This window comes from Excalfactoria chinensis, chromosome 3, assembly GCF_039878825.1.
Source record: "Excalfactoria chinensis isolate bCotChi1 chromosome 3, bCotChi1.hap2, whole genome shotgun sequence".
Taxonomy (NCBI): domain Eukaryota; kingdom Metazoa; phylum Chordata; class Aves; order Galliformes; family Phasianidae; genus Excalfactoria; species Excalfactoria chinensis.
In genome coordinates, this window is record NC_092827.1 from 94,789,265 (window position 1) to 94,810,817 (window position 21,553).

General features: G+C 35.0%; 1 protein-coding gene across 36 annotated transcripts in view; it reads left to right on the forward strand.

Moving 5' to 3' along the window:
- Positions 1–21,553, forward strand: part of NRXN1 (neurexin 1) — a 611,800-nt gene that overhangs the window by 194,054 nt on the left and 396,193 nt on the right. For all 36 annotated transcript variants that reach the window (XM_072331056.1, XM_072331055.1, XM_072331060.1 and 33 more), the window contains one exon: positions 1–8. This exon is cut by the window's left edge and continues 154 nt beyond it. In XM_072331056.1, coding sequence (XP_072187157.1) covers positions 1–8 — 8 coding nt within the window. The remainder of the gene's footprint in view (positions 9–21,553) is intronic.

The window sequence follows — 21,553 nt, forward strand, 5'->3', positions numbered from 1 at the left end:
TCAAAGAGGTAAATATCATCAGCCATAAATCCATTACAGATATCCCATCCTGTTGTCTGAAGATGGGCAAAGAGAAAAACATTTTCACAGAACTCTCTAAGTGTGTACACTTTGTCTGGTGTTCCAGTACCTGCATTTGCCTATCTGTTAGAATCAAAACTGAAAGGGCCTTATCTGCTAAACTCGATTGCTCTGACAATAGCTGACCTTGGGAACAGCTTAATAGCTCCCATCATATAAGTGTCTGGAACCTTTTGAGCTCTAACCTGAGATGGATGGGTCTCAGTTTTGTTTTTTAATCTGCACGGAAACCAGCATGACCTGTTTACTAGCATTCTTCTTGAAAATTTACAGCTTAGTTGCTCAGTTGGGGAGGGTTGCAGTAATCTAAGTACACCTATGTCACTAACATACCTTAAAAGTATCACAGTTGTCTAATATAGAAGATGAAATATTTTGATAAAGTGGACAAAACATTGGGGTGAATACAATATTCATTGCAGTTGACAGATACAGTTAACACTATTACTGTCATTTCTAATATGTAGCATCCTCCAGTTGCTACTGTATCTGCTTTTAATTTCTTTTAACAATGTGAGGGAAATTCTTTTAATTCCTCTGAATTATGGTTGGACATGCTTTCCACCTTTCAGAATTCATCTCAAAGAAACATAGTAATGGTGCCTCAAGTGTTGTTTTAATGTCATCGGAAGTCTAAATGAATGGAAGTTTTATGTCTCCTAATTCTTTTCATGTAGCAAATCCAAGACAAATATATTAATCATTTAGGTTGACCTGAATGAAGTGTTTGTAAAACGTTGCCCACCTGGAATTCAACAGACCATGAATATGCATCACTGCTGAGTCAGCTACATTGTCTTGACAGTCATGGTGTGTTTTCACTAATGGTTGCTGACAAGAAAAGTCAAAGCCTTGTAATTATACAAACTTATAGGAGAATACTGCATTTCTCTTGTACATATTCCATTCTGAGCATGCAGTTCACATCAGTATGATGGGCTTAAACTTGAGAGTATACAAAACACCTATAGGTAATTCAGCAATAGTGCTGTGTTTATTGCAAACCTCTTCTGAGATTTATCAAGTGAGTGAATTTCTATACAGGTGGGAAAAGATCCATTTTGGATCCTCTGCCTTGATTGATAGCACCCTATGTTAAACTCAAGTTACTGTTCTACAACACAGATGAGGTGCAGTTGTAGCATGATTCTTAAGTACTTAATGTTGAATGTTGCCAAACTGTTTTCCTCATTCTCATTGTGAGCTGCATTTTCAGTGAGCCAACTCTAAAAATCTATTCAACTGCAGCTTCAGTGGTTCATGTTCACTTTCAAGGTTTATGACTTTGTAAGAGGAAAGTGTTAGTAGCCTTAATTTGAGTGCCACATCTGCTTTACTCTCTAATCCACAAATGTCTAAATTTAACAGGCTAAATTTTGAACGCGGATGTTAATATGCTTTGGCTGTGCTTTTGTTTGCTGTTTCTGTTTTTTTGCAAGTAGATTTAGAATATGTTTATCTGATAGTGTAGCTGAAGTCACATTAGAACTTTGACAACTATCTATAGCAAATATTGCTATAAATGTGTTGATTTGGCATTTAGAAAAAAAATGTGGATTTGCTTTCCTTGACTTCATCTAAACGAGTCAAGTTAAAATTGCTTGTGTTGTGTTATACAATAAATCTAAATAGGTAGCAACTATTAGATTTCAAAATACTGTTTCAAATAATATTTTGTAGAATCTTCTTTTAGTCCCTTAGGAGTGAGAAACAATTGAGAATGAAAAAAATGAATGGAATGCAGCCAATAACGGATTCTCAGATTTAAACAAAAAACACAAAACAAAGCAGTGTGGTTTTAACATATATATTTATATATTTTAATAGAACTTGATCAACAACAACAAAAAAAAGTAATTCCCCAACAATCCCCCCCTTCCTTTCTTTGCTGCCCCAGCCTTAGTTTCTCTTTTAGATTGTGCTGTTGGAAAGGCTCTGCCCCAGAGGGCGGTGGGCATGGCACAGGCTACCCAGGGCAATGGGCACAGCCTCGATATCAGAGCTCATTGAGCATCTGGACAGCACTCTCAGCCATAGGGTTTTGGTTTGAGTGGTGCTGTGTGAACACAGGAGTTGGACTCAGTTGTCCTTGTGGATCCAACTTAAGATATGCTGTTGTTCTACAATTTCAACTCTATTTTACCAACTCTCTGACTGTTTCTAATAAGTATTTAGATTTTTTTCTAGTAGGGAACTCTTTCATTCCCTGTGTGTTCTTGGATGTCCTGCTATTTTTCTTTATATTTTATTTTTTTTTCTGACTGCTTCAAAAAGTAAGGTGTAATTGATGTTGAGATCCCAGTGTGCTGTTCAGAATGTTCATCATCCTTTGAAATCACATTGGTTGTTAGAACAACCCCACTGCTCCTTCAGGTGGTTCAAAGTGCAAAGTCCTGACCTTTCATTACATGCTCAAATAATCACCAAAGTTTGTTACTATTTTAAAAATACGATTCTATTTTGTGTATGATTTCATCATAAATACTGGAAGAACGCTGTGATGAGTATTATCTCTTGCTATGCTGAGAAGTTGGTCTATATTTTAAATATAATATTTTAAATATTGTGTGCAAGTTATGACCATAGGATAGGATTCATAAGTGACGTGAAAGAAGGCCGCACTGGAGGAACAGGACTTCTAGAAATTGCGATAAGAGGCCATATGCCAAACTAAGTCACTTCATGGTTGTTTTTGGCCTTCACTCAAAGTGGTTACCCATTTAATTCACTGTTCTCGAGCGCAGTACTCATAAACTAAAAATTAATCTAACAAAACTCATAACTAAAGCCAAACTCCTGAAAACTCACATGTGTTTACTAGATAATGTCAGAAAGTTCCAAGTCTTATTTGAAAGTGATAATACACAGTGTTGTTGAAAAAAGTAACTGACACAACTAATTGTCAACTTAAAAAATAAAGAAAGAAATAAAAAATTAATCGAAATATCCCACCTTTTTCTAGCCAGTATAAATGGAATAGAAATATTTACAGTGTACACTTCTATGTAAATGAATTACGTATTCCCTCACACTAAGCCATCTAAGCTATCACAATAAGAGATGATTTAAGATTATACTTCAGTGTGTTCTCTAAATTGAGATAAATTAGCAAATGTAGAGCAAACTTGTGACTCAGTGGGATTGCTTGCTCACCAAATAGTAATGCTGATTAAATTATATCTTAAGAATCTCTAAACTGCATTTCAGGAGAGATCAGTCTTCTCTGCAGTTGGTAGTAACTAGTACACAGAGCTGCTTTTTTATATGGAGGTTAATATATTTTAAAATAAAATTAATTTATTTTATATGAACATCTTGAAAAGAACAATATCCTTCAATCAATTTTGAAAATAATTTTCTTTAATCATGTAATGTCTCATGCCATGAGTTTCACACACAATACCTTTATTTTACTTTCCCCAAATTTTTTTGCCATAGTTTGTTTCAGTTTGCCACTACTGTGTTTGAACATTTCTGAATGATTAAAACCTTTGCTTTGCCTCTATAAATAAAAACCTTACGTCGTTTGATAGGATAAATTTCTTTTGAAGTCTTTTGAGTGTGGCTCATTTTTTGATATGATTTGACCAATTAAAGAGTTTTCTGATAATATCTTGTAAGAAATAAGATTATGTTTTTTGTTCTGGGCCTGTTGTGTGTATTTTAGAGTGATGGTTGTTTGGTGTTTGATTCTGAAATTCATTTAATAGATTAGATTGCTGAAAAATGGTATTCTCAAACACGTCAGACTCAAATTATCCATTTCCAAAGACTTGGAATTTACTATCTTTAAAGAGTGTTTCAACTGTTTTTTGTTGATCTTGTATAAGCACATTGGAACTTAACCATGGACTTGATCATAGCGGTCTTTTTCAACTGCTATGGTTCAATGTTGTACATGGTTAACCATGGTTATCTATAGTCTGTGCTGATTTGATAAAGTTTTAGTATGTGCAGTGTAAGCATTTACTTTGACATTTGCTTCATTGAGGAAAACTGCACAGGTATATTTTGTGAAGTGAAATAGCTGTTTCTGTGATGTTGGTTCTCATGCTGACAAATTTTTGGAAGTCTAAGAATAGCAGATTTACATTAAAGCTTTGCTTAGATACTTAATATAAGAATTTAAACAATGCATACACAAACTCTCCTATGTCTAGGAGAGAGATGTTATTTTCTGTTTTCTATACAAGAATGGAGGCATGGGTCATCCCATGTAGCACTGTGCAAATAGCTGAGAGGATTATGAATGAGGTAAGGAATTATACACCTTTCAGGCATATCCCAAGTCCCTTACAGCTGCATTTGCACTTTCAAATGAGAACTTGAAAGATCTTGGTATAAATACTATTTTTTCCCCAAAAGTTTGAGATACATCAAGGAGGAGACCACTTCTTTGAAAGATGAGAGTGTTCAGACTATCCACTGTATTCCAAGGGAAGGATCGATGTATTTTGTAGTAATAGTTTTGGATGCTAAATTGTCTTTATTTTAATATCTTCCTTCAAGTTGAACAAAATGTATGCTGAGTTTGAGAAATCACAAAATAGAGGAAAATAGAGGAGAGAATCAAATCCCCACTGAAAACAGCCTAATTTAATTAGAATTCTGTAGCCTTTTTTAATTACATCTGCATTACATGATCCACATAATCTGTGGTGCTCTGAAGGTTTGAGATTTTCTAAAGCTGCCATAAAATAGCTTATTTCTCTTACATGTTAAAGGTGTGTTGATCAGTGGGCTTTGCCATCAACTGAACATTGGGAACTATGTCAAAAGCACTGCCATGACTTACTGTAAAGTTATCTGGGCAACAGAGATACCTAGTTAACTAAAGTTAGCTAATAGCACTGAGTAAAATCTTTGCCAGGGCTTGTAGGTTTAGCATGGCTATGACATGCATTGTTCCATGACTGCTAGTAAGGGTCACACATGATATCAGTAATATCTGGCATTATTCAGATGTATAAATGGAGATAATTTAAATCTCAGTCAAGTCACAGTTAGTTATCTTGTTTATGGAAGTCTAACTGCTTATGGACCATTTTAGAAGCTTATTACTATGTGCTCCATTTGTATTAGTTGCAGTGAGAGTGGGGTAGGTCTCTTCTCACTGATGACAAGTTGCAGAATGAGGGGAAATGGCCTTAAATTGCTCCAAGTTAAGTTTAGGTTGGATATCAGGAAAAACTTCTTTACAGAAGGGGTTGTTAAGCATTGGATTTGGCTCCCTAGCATGGTGGTTGAGTCACCTGAGTACCTGGATGTGTTTAAAAACCATTTGAATGTGGTGCTCAGGGACATGATTTAGTGGAGGGTTGTTAGAGTTAGGGTAGTATGGTTAGGTTGTGGTTGGACTTGATGATCTTTATGGTCTTTTCCAACCTGAGCAATTTTGTGATTCTATGATCTTTCATTGCACATATTTGATTGCTTAGGAAGTCCTGTCTCACTGAAATGCTGACAGCTAGAATTCTGTGCAAGCCTGAATCCCAAACTGACCTTTTTAAAGTTGACAATTACCACTCAGAATAGAAAGATTCTACCTAAGTTCTATTTTTGATCTTCTCCAGATCTTAAGATGTCAAAGTCTGTATCTCAGGTGTCTATTGTGTTGCTAAAATCAATACATGTCCTAAATGACTACCAGCAGTAGGAAAATAAGTGATGTAGCTCTCATCACATCTTTGAGTTCCCAAACCATTTACCAGCTATTTACCAGTGGGTAAATTGAGAACTGCCTATATGTAGTAAGTGTAGAAACAGGGACTGCCCTTTTGCTTCTGGAATGTCAAGACACTGAAGCTGCCCTGCCAGCAAATGCTGGTATCTTTAAAATACTGTAAGTTGTGTGTCACTACTGTATGTAGTTAGACTATGCATTTAGGTAATGTAACTATCTGTTCTGGGTCTCTCCAGAGCAGATTATTTATTTATTTATTTATTTTTAATACGTGTTTGATAGAATGGACAGTTCTTGAAAGTAGTAATTGAACCTGATGTGTTAATATGTAAGGAGCAGTGTCAGTGTTAAGGAGAAAAATACTGAGATGACAAGGTCTCTGTTGAGATGATACTTCTCAACAATTGATTTCATTACTAAGGTCAAGCGGATTATATTCACATAATAACAAAGCTTTAAGAAAGTATTCCATAACACAGATTTAAAGAAGAATTAAAAATAATGTAATTTGTATTTTATTAAGAATATAACTACTGAATATTATGTGTGTGTGTTTTGGAGTTAGAAAATTTATTTACTTTATTCCTCTGGAGAAGGTACGTGAAGTAAATCTGGAAACAGGGAGGTTTTATATTTCAAAGTCATCAATCTCTGCTTTTTGAAAAGGTCAGATTTTGGCATTATACCTCTTATGTAATTTATGTGCATAGAATGATAACATACTTTAAATTGTATTTTGCTAAGGAACATTCTGAGTTTCTTGAGCTACAAAATGGCAATTTGCAAAGTTTCTCTTTTTCCTAAAAATAACAACTGAGGGGCTGTTTTTCTAAACAAGTTTTCTTCATTGTGCAAGCATCATCTGTAAAAAGAATGACCCCCCCAGGATTGTAGGCAAAAATAAGGAGAGCTAGTGGAACAGTGTTTGCTTTTTATAGGCATTCCAGCCAGTTCTGTGAGCAAAGAACTGTGTCAGTTCTTTAGAAATAAAATTAGCAACCTATCTTTGATGTCTGCTTTCTGATAGTATATTAGGGTGAACATAAGCCATCCCTGTATACAGTGCATCTATTGGACATTCTGGGGACTCAGAGAGTTCAGAAACTCTAGCCCCAGGTTTCTGTGCTATTCTGCAGCACTGCAGCATGCTTATGAGAATTAGATTCTTATATTTTAAAGTTTCTGCACTGATATGGAACTATACATAGGACATGGATGTAATTCAGAGTAATTAACTGAAGGTTAATATTTAAAAACCTCTCTTTAAAATACAGTGTAAGGCGCATTGATCTGTACTGGGAAGATACATAATTTGCTGCTGTATGAAAACCAGGTGCAAATGTTACTCTTTGACAACTTAGGCATTGTATTAGCCTCAAGCTTTATAAGGGTTTGCAAGGTTTTAAGATTTAACATGTATCTCAAAACCTGATGTTATTTTAAATTCGTATTGACTTTGGTGGCCTGCCCAACTAGATTGTCTTGAATCCTTCTCCACTTACAGGACTGTGGAAAAACCTGTTTTCTCTTGAGTTTGTTGATAGTATTTATTGATGTGCCCTTGAACAATAATGTAACTACTGTATATTTTCTGATTGTAGACAAAGAGCAGTGTGCAACAATCTGTTTTTGTGCTGTTAGCTTTATGTTGTTGAGTTTTATACCTTGGCCTTCAAATCTGATTCTTTTTATCCCAGTTTGCTTATTTTCCTCTCAAATCCGCTTTAGCTTTTTATGCAAGGCTATTCTTGTGCGTTTCAATTTCTTGTAATGTCCTCTTCTAAGCATTACCCTAACCTAGAGTTGTACTTTTTCACTTTATCAGACCTTTTGCAAACATTGTATTAGTGCATGTGTCAAAAGTGATAGGGAATCACAGAGTTCGTGTTCAAATGGTTTTAGGAAGCAGTTCCAGCCCTCAGTCTTTGCTACCTGTTCAGAGTACTCAGGGTCTGATAAAAATGAATAAATCAGCAGATTTCCTTGAATCATACAGTGAATGCTTATAGATGTCTACTTATTTTTTTTATCAATTTATATTCCGACTGACAGGTGACTGAAATAAAACGTTAATTACAAGCTCCACAATATTTTGATGATAGCAGACTCATATTTGAGTCAGCAGTCTCTGTAGCTGTTAGGCACGGTTCACTGTCTGTTTCCTGTTATTTCAAAGATATGTTTGGAATACCTGTCTATCTTTCCCTATTTGGCTCATGGTGAAGTGAATGTAATGCAGTTGCATTGCTTTCTTCCTGCACTTGGAACACAGCGTTCTGCATGGAGCTGTCTGTGTGCTCCTGTCATAATGTAGGCCTCATCCTCTTAAAAGAAACAGCTTATTTCTCAGTTTTGCAGCTGCAAGTGGTGTACTGGGAGCAATGTCCCAGAAACAGCATCCCTTGCTAACAAGATCAGCCGCCTGTCTGTTAACCCCTGATCTGCTAGTTCTGCAGTGGCTTTCTTGTAGGATTTCTTTAATTTCATTCATAGCTGTCTTAAAAGTCCTGTTACAAATCTATTAGCATTATGATAGTAACCTAAATCTTACCAAGTCTAAAACCGTGCTTTTCAATGAGTTCTTATGTAAGTTTTGATGCTCAGATCTCAGTTCTAGTGTGCTTGAACACTTCAGTGTAATTTAGGTTTTCATTTGAATGAAGCTAAAATACTCTGCATTTTTCCACCCCTCCTCTTCTGCAAGGTGAATCAATAAGCTTCTCCTTAAAAGCTGGCTCTTCAGGAATTACAATAGCAGGCACTTTTTTTTAAGGTTTGAGCAAAACATACCAATGTTTTGTTCAGCATAGGGAAGATGGGACTCAGTTCTTTATGGGAATAAAGCTTACATTCTACCATGTAGGGTAAGTGTGGTCAGCTTGTTCTCAGTAGAGGGACCTCCAGTCTGTCTGCACTGCTGAAGCTGCGGTGCTGTGTGCAAATCAAATTGGTTCAGCTGGTGCAACAGTGCTAAAAAGGCATGAATAATGGCCGAAGCCAGGAGGAAAGAGGAACTGTCCCTTTGCTTTCAGACTAAATTTTAAGCACCATTTTGAAACAATGTATTCGCTTTTTTCAAAACAAAGAATTTTTCATTTATTTTTAAAATCATAATTTCTGTTTCCCAGGCAACATTATGCCAAGTATGCAAATAATTGAGGGTGTCCTGAGATCACTTTGGATGAGTGTATCTTATACATCTCCAAACACCTTCAGTCTTGTTAAATTATTAACTTATTTTTAAGTTAGTTTGCACTTCTATAAACTAGAATGGTAACATTAATACTACATGCTCACATGTACCTCTTTTTATTCATTATTTTCTTCTATTGAAAAATAAATGTCAGGCAAACCTGGATTCCTGCTTAGTATACGGCCCAGCAAAGAAAAGTTAGTGGTAAATAGAACCCTCAATGAAGTACAAACTAAATGCTATAGTAAATTCATATAGTGGGACCATGTACATCAACTTCTCAGAATTACTCAGAGCGAGATGGTGAAAACAGTCAGTTAGGAACATTCATGAGCATGCTGCACTCTGCTAAGGGAATACTTCCAATAATAGGTGAACAAAAAGGTGATGCCTTAGAATCTTATCTAGCTTTAGATATTGAAACAGTTTCTCAGTTCTCCTTTGTTCACTGTAGGTAACGTAGGTTCATTTGAAGTTAAAAGTAGTTGCAGCATGTGTTGCATTTTGTCCCCTTAAGAAAGTTTCATGAGTTTCATAAACTTTTACAATCCTACAAAAAATACAAAAAAAAAATCCAACCAACCACTGCAGCTTTTTTTCATTTATTCTATCCTTCAGTGACAGTAGGATTCCATAATTTCTGTAATATTTTTAAAGAGAGAAATACTTTTCTCTGGCGTTCCTGGTATCTTAATTTGTGGAACATGAGCACTGCTAACAAAGTAGCTTTTATTTCTTTCTTCTCTTTATTTATGTTCTGATATTTCTTACTAGGGAAACAAAAAATATGGTTTATTTGCTTAAAGAGGAAGAAAAAGTTATAAAGGTCTGTGTGAATTGTCCCTCCTTCCATAAAAGGCTGCATGCATCCATACAGTATAATCTTGGTCTTTTCAAGTAATCTTTCCATTCCGTGCCGTACTTTTATATAAAAATAGTGTGAAAAAATGATAATAAATTTTACCCATTTAATGAATCATTAATTATTGAAATATGGTAATATTTTAGTTCATACTAATGCTACTAATTCTTTGAGGAAAAAAATACATCAGCCTTCTAGTATAGAGCATTTCATATATTCAGAGATGTGGGATTTAATTAATTCTCAGTTTATTGCCATTATTAAGAAAATGGACAGAAAAAGTTGTGAATGTGAGTGTACATTGCTACCTGGTTATGTGTAGTATAACAGATGGATGCAGTAACTGTGAATTTGCTGATTCATGGTTTCACATGTAGAAACAACACTCCAGTGCAGCTTCATTTCATACACAAAGATGTTGTTTTTCCTGTGTTTGTGCTTTTTACGTGGTTTGGTAGTAAGTACAGAGTGAAACCCGTGGCTGCATTAAGCAACTATTAGGATGATATTGTGGTATGGAGCGTATCTAGCTTTTCCAGAACTGTTTACTTGACTGGGATAGATGGTGTACTAAGTACACTACCTAAGCTATCTTCAAGTGAAGATTTACAACATTATGACACTAAAATCAAAGGAAACTAAAAGAATTGTTAATTGTAATTACTGTATTCTATATTCTACTCTCCTGGATTTGGTGCATTCAATACCAAGGAATGTAGTACATGAAATGTATTGCCAAATAGGAGTGTAGATCAAGTCTGAGGCATTTTAGTACATTTTGCATATGTACCTACTAATCCTAAAATGCAAAGTAATAGTTTCTAATTAAAATTAGATTTACATCAGCGAAGCTACTGTCTTTCAGAAAGTTGCGCTTGATTTTTAATCTAACATAACAGATGTGCATCTGTCATTACTTTGTCTTTTAAAGTTCTTGGAATGAAAGTTATATGTAACATAAAATATTTCCTCAATATGAGGGAGGAAAATAAGCAAAAAGCTTTATCAACAGTCTAAGTAATGTTGTTTTTTTTTTTTTCTACTTTAGCTGATTTCTAATGTTGGCCGTAATTTGTTCTATAGATAGCGTAGTTATGATTTCACTGTGCCTCTCTTTGAAAGGAAGTAAAGGATGTAGCCTAGTCTAACCAGTGAGACTATGAGACTTTTTTTTTTATTGATTTCGATAAAAATGGATAAAATCTCAATCTATTTTAAAGAGGTTTCCCCTCATTGCTCATATATTTATGTGAAAAGCTCCAAAATGTTAACAAATACTTACAGATGTGGAATAAAGCATGGCAGTTTTTCATAACAGTGATGTTTTTGTCAGTAACACCTTCATCTGGTGACTGTATGGCCCTCCTTAGGTATATATGCAGTGAACAGTGAGTAATGAATTAATAATGTTAAATTTTGTATAACTGATGTTGTATTCTCATAGGCAGAGCTCATTCGTATGTCCTCAAATGCACTAGAGTTAATATAAGAAATGTCTGTGATTTTGAATATCCATTTAATGTTGTACATTTGATACACGAGTAATAGAAATTAAACTTTTAAATACCTTGTATGCTTAACCCAATATCTAGTATTTGGAACATTATACACTCCTCCTATATCACATTATTTTCATTAAAAGGGGTTTAACATGGTATGGAAAGTTAGACTTTGCCAAATTTACTGTTTGCCTATGAATGTGAAATTTCCCAACTCACAAGCATTTGTTTTAATAACTCCAATGAAACTTTTTGAGGTACCATTATTGGAACACAAAACTAGGGTTGAAATGAGTTTGCCAAATCTTATACCCTTTTTGATGTGAACACCCAACCCACTGACTTTTATTATGACTTTTGATTTGTAGATCACGGTCATAGAATTAGTTCCATACAAATGCTGCTGAAAGAATACTTACTGTTTATGAGTAACATATTGTACTGATACAAACAGTTTTGTCTAAATAGAAGATGTTTCATGTGGAAGTCTGGAATTTACAGCTCTATAGAAAATCTCTGTTTATACTGATACTGATGGACTGATAGGATGACCTAGAGTGATAGTATTTTAGTTGCTTATGCCTAAGTAAGGAGTGAGGCTTTAGTACAGTTTATTTTCTGGTCCTACTTGTGCAAGCTGCTTTATACCAGGTACAATAATAGAAAAAATATTTATCCCAGCTATAAAATGCATAGATTGTATGTGTTTCTAACTATGTTTTTAAACTATAGTGGATAGATATTAATATTCATCATTGCAAGTAGATGAAAGAAATCTCAAGAGTGGATAGATATTCCCAAAAACTCATTCGTTTTCTGCTGTGACAGTTTATTGGAAATTAAATTATTCCAGCTATGTTTGTTGATGGCTTTTTTATTTCCTCTCTCTACCCATCTGTTGTAATTGCTTGTGGTTGCTTTTTCAGCACATGAGTATAACAGTATCAGTAGAACTTTAATTTTTGCTATAATTATCATTTTTGTAATTACATTTTGTGAAAAAGCAAGTACGTGTAGATCTAGATATTGTTATGGATGGGATGTGGAAGTATCTTATTTAATTTTATTTCTGTTACCAGTGCTTTCTCCCAGGGGAGTGTAAACTATAGAATTGCCAAGAGTGAATTCTTTTTAAGGAAATTCAGTTGATAGATGGTAGGCTTTGAGCTTTAGGAGGCACATTTAGAGCCTCCATGGATGTATGCTTGAGAATTAGTCATTGTTATCAATGAAGGTATAATCTGACTTATACCTTCCATTAGAATAAGTTATATTTATGTGATTTCTTTAATGTGTTACCTGATTTTTGTTGGCCTTGACCCTGATTACTGCTCAAAAATGGAAATGCTTCCATAGATCTTGGCAGTATGAGATCAAAACTGCATTCAACACAAAGCTGCATTCAAAGTGCTTCTCTATTATTAAGTAGATGAACTTAAGTGAGGTGCTTATGTTTAGGGAGGGCATTATGGTCATTAAGAATTGAGATTCTGCATATCTGCATGTTGTTCTTTTTCTTGAAACTTTCATACATAACTCTTGGGCTGGTTTGCACATAATACTATGAAGTCACCATGTGCTTTTGCAGCCTGCTTGTTTCCTGACCTTGGGCTTTATAACACTGGATTTTCTATGGCTTCTTTACCAGTGATACATAGAGCATTTTGTAACCTGTAATGAGATTATATGAGATTCTCAATGGATGAACCCATATATCTCATGGAGAAGTAGGCTGCAGCCAAAAAAATGGAAGATTTATAGTAAATGGAAACGGAATAGTCACCTACTAGTAAGCAAGCGTGATGGTATCTGCAGCTATGTTGACCCATTTATATCTGTATTAAACTTAACTAGAAGTTTGACACTCAGTCTTGTAAGATTGTGTCCCTATTCTGTAACCTTCTATTAATCGAAACTGTCACAGTATTCAAGGAACATCAATAGCCTAACGTGGCTTCCCGCATAAAACAGGTCATTGGGTTTAGCTGAAGTAATTTTTGTTTCTCAAATGCAGTAGTCATGGTACTATTTTTAAATTGTTCCACTTATTAGAGATAATAATAATAATATAGAATCTACCACATTTAAGGAAATATTTCTAGTGATTAAATGAGCCCCTGTTATAAGTATGACTCCCACACCTGAATGAATCTACTGTCAAATTTTTTTCCCATGTGTTTAGGTCCTCTGTTGCCAATTTTATGTTTGTTCTCCAAATGTTGATACTTCTGAATTGTGACGAAGTTGTCTGTCTCATTACTGTTTCGAATCCTTTGATTTTTTTTTTGTGTGTATATTTTTCATTCTTTCAGTTATTCTTTCTGATTTTCTCTGTATTTTCTCTTTAACATTTTCATTCTCTCCTTTATTTATTTATTTTATTTTTTTTCCTAGTTTATATTACTTATCTGTTTAGTTTGCATTACTGAACCTAATGCTTAGCTAATAATTCACCATGAGAAATATTCAGGTTTCTTTTAACTTACAGGGCTCACATTTCAATCCAGAGTGCATCTGTGTGTGTACTGATGAGTGACATAATAAGCACTAATAAACATAAGTAAAATATATAGTTTCAGGATATATTATTTTAGTTACTGGCTTTTATGTGTGCGTTTTCTCAATTTAGCTCTTGCAGCTCTATCTTTTCCTGCATCGCCTTGGTTAATTAACATATAGATTCATCTAATTAGACCTGATTCATAGTCTGTTGATGTAATTGATACTGAATTCCACTAACATTAATAGGAGTTGTAGCAAGCCTTTACTGTGGAAGATTTGTAGATTAACCTTTCAAAAGAGCTCAAAATGAAAAGAACCCCAGACAACTTATATATTTCTGCTGCACATTTTTAGGAGCCAAAAGTCTCAGCTTTGGACCGTTTGCAGTTGGGCTATGCATAGCATATTTGTTGTTCTGTAGAAGTCTGACATCTCTCAGGATGTTATATTATGAATATGCAAACCTGTAGATGTGTTTTTTGTAGTACCGCTCTCTCCTAAAATTCAAACATTTTATCCTCACTACCATCAGTCTTACAAGGTTAAAGATAGCACTCTCCTTCTTATGAAGGGGAAGGCTGCAGTTCTGGATATATCTGACAGCTGTTTAATTTGATGGTACTGTGAAATTATATACTTGGAGCAAGAACCTAGCATCAGTCACTTCTGATCCTTTATTAATTATTCCTTCTATGAATACAGATAGGATTGTAGGAAGAAAACTAAATAAATCAGACTAATATTTGTTGTACTTTAAGTTACATGGAAGAAAACCTACCCTATTGAAGAGAATTAGACAAACCCAGTATCCTCAGCCAAGCAAGTCATGAACCGTATTCTTTTCACCATCCTTACTGGAAAAAATTTAAAGCCATGACTTTTTAGGGTGACTATAAAAATATATATATTCTGAGTAAAAAATAGTGATTAACTAGCAATAAATAATAATAATAATAATAAAATCCACTGAAGTAACATAATTTCTTTGTGAAAATGGTGATGAACACTGTGCTTTTCTGCAGATTTTTAAGGATCGTGTGGATTCCAAGTAGGTAAACCTTTGGAATACATCAGTCACCCTGAAGGCGTGTTATATGAAAGGTCAATATTTAAGGCAGCTTTAATATGAAAGCTCAAAATCAGAGTTAGATCAAAGGTCAAATATCATCGGTCTCTTCTTCTAGAGGCTCTGAGTTTATGTACTTGGAACAGGAAACCAAGCTCAACGGTGATGAATGGGGGAGGCTCAAATGTGCAGTCTCCCTAGCAGTTTTTAGAGGGTTTGTTGCCAAATGTTTCAAGAGATTTATATGAAGAAGAGTTAACCTGAATGAGGTAGATAGGAGTGCATTGAAAGTGGACATAAGAAAAAAACAAACAAAACCAAAAGGGAGAAAGTCAAGGAGAAGAGAAAATGTTGCTTATTATAAAAGAATTTAAATTGGCATTGGAAAATGTGTCATGAGATACAGTGATCTCTGAAGTGTGAAAAGTGCAGGATTTGATATTCTGAGTCTCTAATGAGGCTGTGAAGCGATACAGAAGAAAGGAGAGATGGAAATATTGTTTTTCTTTTTAAGGTATCTGTTCGGAAGCATTTGAAATAAGAACAGAAAGATCACCAAGACATGGCTGACCTCCAAGTTACTGGTATTATGCAGTGTATTTTCTTAATAAATAGCTCATGGCTAGGAGTAGGTGTTGAAAATCCTTATGTTTGTGTTTTTTTTTTTTTTTTTTTTTTTTCCCTGTGATTTTTTTTTTCTTTTTTAAAGTAAAATATCTAGTTAGTAATTTTTTGCTTTCCTATTGGAAACTTCAGTTTTGTAAAGCCTTCTAGATAACACAATCATATAAAAAGGGAAACTGGGGAACTGGATGGACAAGTTCACGTGAAAACATTGAGGGGGGGAAAGGTGCTTTCTCTATAGGGTGTATTTTCCAGCAACAACAAATACTAATTTTTCTGGTATTTATTTGGAATGTGCAAAGAAATACAGATCTCCAAGAAAGACCAACAGCATTCAAACAGGAAAAAATGATATGTTGACTGAAAAATGAATGTGTTTTTTTTTTTTTCTCCTTAACAATAGCTATACATATTTGAAGAGTGTAAATGCTAAAGCACAGAAGCTCAAGGGGAGTAATGCAATGGGATTACTGAAGTGAAAATTCAGTTTGCCTGAGTAGTAGGGAAAAAATGATTGACAGTAAGAATAGATTATGTAGCAGAGCCTTTTCCCAAAGGAACTAGTAAAAGCGCCATCTCAGTCTTCACTGATGCTTCAGAGTAGATTGCATAAAGCAAAAGCTATTCTATGTGGAAACATCTTTTTTGGACAGGTGTGCTAGAGGGCTTAATAGATTTGCTACAAGCCATTTTGGGAAGTCATTTAGAGATGTGTTATAGATTTTTGTTTGTTGAAGGAAGTTTCCTATATTTCCTACTCAGTGAATGGTATCGAGTTCAGTACATGTTTAATAAATCAGTGCCCTGTAACAGTGGGTTTTATGCATTTTTCACTCTTTTGAAATAGGTGGTTAAAAGTGGAAGAGGAAACAGAGGGGTGTGTGAGGTGTAGGAAGTTTGCATTGTGTCAAGGGGAGTATTCAGGAATGAAAATCTAGAGTCTTACAGACCCAGTGTTTTTACCGGGATGTGAATTGCAGTCTTTATTCCACGTATGTTTCTTTTTACTTTCGAAGATTCATGAGTGGTCCTGATACTAATATTGTTTTAAAAATGAACCAACATACAACTTAAAGTGATCCAAAGGAAGTAAACGCAAAGGTCTTTATGATATTATTTTCTTAAAGGAGACAACCTTCAGAAAAAAGCGCTTTCTCTCTCATACGCACTAACAGTGTTTCTTTGAGGTCTTGTGTATGCTTTGCATAAGGGTAGACTGGAATTGATAGAAGGGAGCTCTGGAGTTACTCAGGACAAATTCCTCTCAAATGCATAGAATTTTTTAAATGTTTACATTTTGAAATACCAACAGGAAATGCACCCATTTCACACTGAATAGCCCTCAGCATTCATAAGATTTTTATGTTTGTTTCCTGCTGTGGAGGCTAGAAGTGACATATACGGAGTTATTGATTATGTACATATACAATAATGACCATAAGGAACAATATATTCTGTCTCCTTTAGGCAATTCTTATGGACAGAAAAAGAAATTCCATCTCGTATGTCCAGTGTGCATATGTTTCTTGGATGATACAAGGTGCCAGTCAGCCACTGCTCCGTTCATAAATATTTATATCTCTAAAGATGAGAACAAATAAATATTCATCACGACTCAGCAGCACTAGGATTAAAATGGAAATATGCAAGATACAGGAAAAATTGTTCCAAGAAAATGTTTGAAAAGAAAATCTTTTTCTGCTTTTCATCGATCACTCTACTGGGGGAAAAAATGGAATATTTTGCACTGTGTGAGAGAATTCAAATTAAAAAGATCACAAAATACACATAGGATTTCCAGAGACAACTGAAAAAATACAAAAGTAGACAGGAACTGGGAATAAAATGTTGAGATTGTTTCTTCAGAATCGTGAATGAAAAAAATCTTGTCTGTTCTGAACATTAAAAGGCTCAAAGCATGTTTGAGAGCAGTATTTATATGCATTTTCCACTGCTTCAGTCAAAATTCTCCATCCCTTTGGATGTAATGGGCCAACATAACAAAACAAGAGGCATTACTTTTGGAGCAATGCTCGTATTACATTAAGGCATTAAAACATCAGAAATATCTGTGAGAAGATTGCAATGCATCATCAAAGTCCAGAATCAACTAGTAAAGTGACTCTTAAGATTGGTTAAATGACAATGCTGAGGTCCCTTTGTTTTCAAGATATACTAGTTTACTGTAGGTAGTCACATGCTTCCATTTGTGTAGCAACTCAAGGGTTGGCTAGTTTGTCTTGTGCTTTTATGTTTAGACCCTTTGCTCTCAGGAAAGGCTTCACTGAATTTCTGAGAATCTTTCCAGTTCTGCAAAACTGCAGTGAATGGTAAAGTTTGAATACTGTGAGTTTAAGTTTGTTGAGGATTGCTTGTTTAAAGGATTTTCTTATCCACATGTAAGATATAAAGTGATGAAATTTCAACTACCAACAAAGAAACATGTAGTAAAGTCTGGGAATGTCTTAACACTTTATTTGATCAACATTTTTATTAGCTTTATGTAGGCAATTTTTCTTTTCTTTTCTTTTCTTTTGAAAATTCATGGCCTGATATATACGCTGTCTCTAAAGAATTAAGTCATTAAGTGAATCCTTTGCTCGAAATTTATTATTTATTACTAAAAAACCAAAGACAAACAGCAACAACCAAAAAAAAGCACCTTCAGAGGCAGGGAATGTCTCCCAATGGAAAGTTGTACTGAAATGGGTATGAAAGCTTCAGATCCATTGTATCCCATCTAAATGATAATAGGAGAGATGAATGGGAGCACATTTTGTTCCCAAACAAACAAAACATTCTGACGAGATGTAGTAGTTCTGGAATGATTTGTGAATTGACCCCAGGTTAGCAGTAGTAACCTGTGATATAATTTGTGATGCCAACTGAAACAGTCTGCAATTCCTTATTCAGACATGAAATAAATTGCAATCTTAAGCTAAGTAAACGTTAAAAGCAGATATTCCAAGGTTAAATAAGTCATATTAATCAGTTTTCCGGCTTTTCTTATAAGTGTAGAAAAAGCTGTTAGGAAGCATGAAAACTGTCAAATTCATCATTCCCATGAGACAGATTTAAAAATAGCTTGACTTACAGAAAAATCCTGCCATGAGAACTATCTGTTTAGTCAATGACTATTAATATCAAGCATGGCTAAAGATTTTAGTTTCCAAGCATGTCTTTTGAAAATCTTTTGCAGTAATCAGCTAGGAGACCATGCTGAGAGCTCCAAGATGGAGAATCATGAAAAATGTCCTTCAACATGTAACTGGTTGTAACTTTCACTTTCCTAAGGAGGTTTTTAATAAACAAAGTGGCACAAGTAGTGGAGTACATGTTTTGAAAATTATTCTTCTCCTTTTAAGGTGAGGCTCTCAGAAGGTGCCAGTGGTTTTTATTCATATTTTTAACAGAGCTCCTTCGCATTAATCAGTTATGAATGTCTGCCCAACAAGATAAAAAGAACCCTTCATGCAAAGGAGCTGAACATAAACAGGGTATAGCATCAGCAGATCAGATTTTCCAGGAACTTGCTATTCATGTTATTGTTTCTGAAAGCAGTGAGCCTCCTGTTAGCCTCTTGGTAGCTTTTGTCTTCCTGAACTACCTCTTGAAAAAGTCAAACCAATTTCAGACTGGAATGATGGGTTCTTCTTTGTGTTCAAAAAAGCTGGATGTGCCCTTTTGTTTTCTGGCAAGATTACACAGCTAATTTGGTAAGGCTTAGTCTCATTACTTGATGATGTTTATTGGCTTATGTTAAGACTAATACCTTACAAAGAGAATTTTCTGTTCCTTTAAAACTGTCTGTTCATTTGATATTTTCTGTAAGTGTATTTTTTTGGAGCGAGCCTATTCTGAATTCATTTTAAAGTTTTCTATTAGATATAATTAACATCTCTATTCTAAGTCAGTCTTGGATCTATCAGGCTTTCATACAGTCGTTAACCAGTAAGCAGTGGCTTCAGTGGGACTGAAACCCCACAACCGATAATACAATCGTGAACCTAATTTTGGCAGACTTTTCTAAAGGAAATGCATGCTACAAATCTTTGACTAGCTTTGAATTCATTTTATTTTATTTTATTTTATCCAAATACAGTTATACAGAGATGAAGCCTGGTGTTATCTTGAATGATGAATCTTTAGGCTTATTTCAATGCAGGCATTGCGTGGCACGCCCAATCATATATTTTGTTGAAAATAGTGAGAAACTGATTTTTGCATGAGAAAATACTCATTTTTCCCTCCCACTCTTTTGACGTGATAAATCAAAATGCACTTGATATAAACAGCTGTTTAAAGTCAAAGCATTTATTTGAAATTAAAAAAATATATATATATAAAATTTTAAAGGTGAAAACAAGTGTCAGGACATGGCTGAAACATTCAATTCATGGAGAAGTAGGAAATGTTTAATTGTACTGTCTACCCTTTACTAAGAATTAGCTTTCTTCATAGGTATTGTCCAGATAAATGCTATCAGGTGTGTTTATTGTGAGAGACTTTTGTTAGCAAAAAATATTTTAGGAAAGGCATTTTATACACTGGTAACATTTTATGTTTATAGTAGATATCAATAACCAGTGGATACCTTGTGTAGATACTTGTTGGTAGTTCATTTTATTTGGCAAGCTGCTCTTGTTGAATGTTTTTAGACCAAGTTTGATATAGTATTATGTGTTTGTACTGATGATCTGTCAAAAGAATTGATTTTGCTTGAGGCTGAAGACTCGGTACAGAACTGAATGGGAATTTTATGATCTGACGTTTCTTTAGCACTAAGCTGACACCAAAATCACAGGTCTGGAGGCTACCTGTCAGAATCATCATACCTCAGTCTGTGTGTTTAGGTTTATTCTCTTGCTACAGTAGTATGCCACATCTTGGAAATCAAGTAATGCATCCCTGTTGCTTACTATTATTAGGACGATTGGCTTGGTTCAGCAAATTTATTTTCATAGAACCATAGAATGTCCTGAGTTGGAGGGGCCCCTAAAGCCAACCGAGCCCCAACCCCAGCCATGGGCAGGGTTTGTCCCCACCAGCTCAGGCTGCCCAGGGCTCATCCAGCCTGGCCTTGGGCACCTCCAGGGATGGGGCACCCACAGCTCTGGGCAGAAATGCCAGGGCCTCATCGCCCTCTGAGTGAAGAATTTCTTCCTAACATCTAACCTAAATCTCCCTTCTTTTTGTTTGAAATGATTCCCTCTTGCTATTTCGTTATACTTCCTGATAAAGAGGACAACTTTAGCCTCAGTAAAATTAAAATATCATGGCTCATAGGTAGGCGATAATTAGAGATGCCATGAAGATAAAAGAGATGCCTTAAAAATATCCCATGAATCAAATTCATCTTTTTCTTGAAAATTTATAAATTGCTTTTAGTCATACACACAGATCAGTATTTGGGATGGAAGAGTCCCAGTTTTCCTCCTACTCTGCGTAAGCACTACAGAAATTTTAGCTTCTAATTCTCACTTGTATTTGAGAAGGCAGTGTGCTTGGAAATGCCGGTGTAATGAGTTTTACAGAATTTATAGTATTGAAAAGTGTAAAATAAAATAAAATAAAGCAAAACACAAAACTATAAGGATTTGTAGGAATAGGCAGATGAAAGTAAGGAGCAATTTTCCTACTTATCTTCCAGGAATTTGGATATGAAAGGAGACAAAAATTACTGGTGTGGCTGGAGATTTTATTTAAAAATGATATAGCTGTCACATTTAGACAGACTTTAACCAACATCTCCATAAACTGTTTTTGTTTCAGTATCACAAACAGAAATTGGAAAGCTGAAACCTAGCTAGGTACTGTGTTAGCAGCCAGAATGGGAAAAGGAAAGTTTCTATAGCTGGTCAGCCAGTAGCCAACTTTACTGAATGAATAGCCAGCTAACAAAGCAGAAAAGGAAGGACACTATCTACGTGGAGTCTAGCTGTGAGTATATACAATAGCCATGGCATTTCAGCTCAGCATTAGAGGACTGTTTGCCCAGCAGTGGGACAGAAGGTTCTTTCAAAACCAGGAATCAGGAAATGGA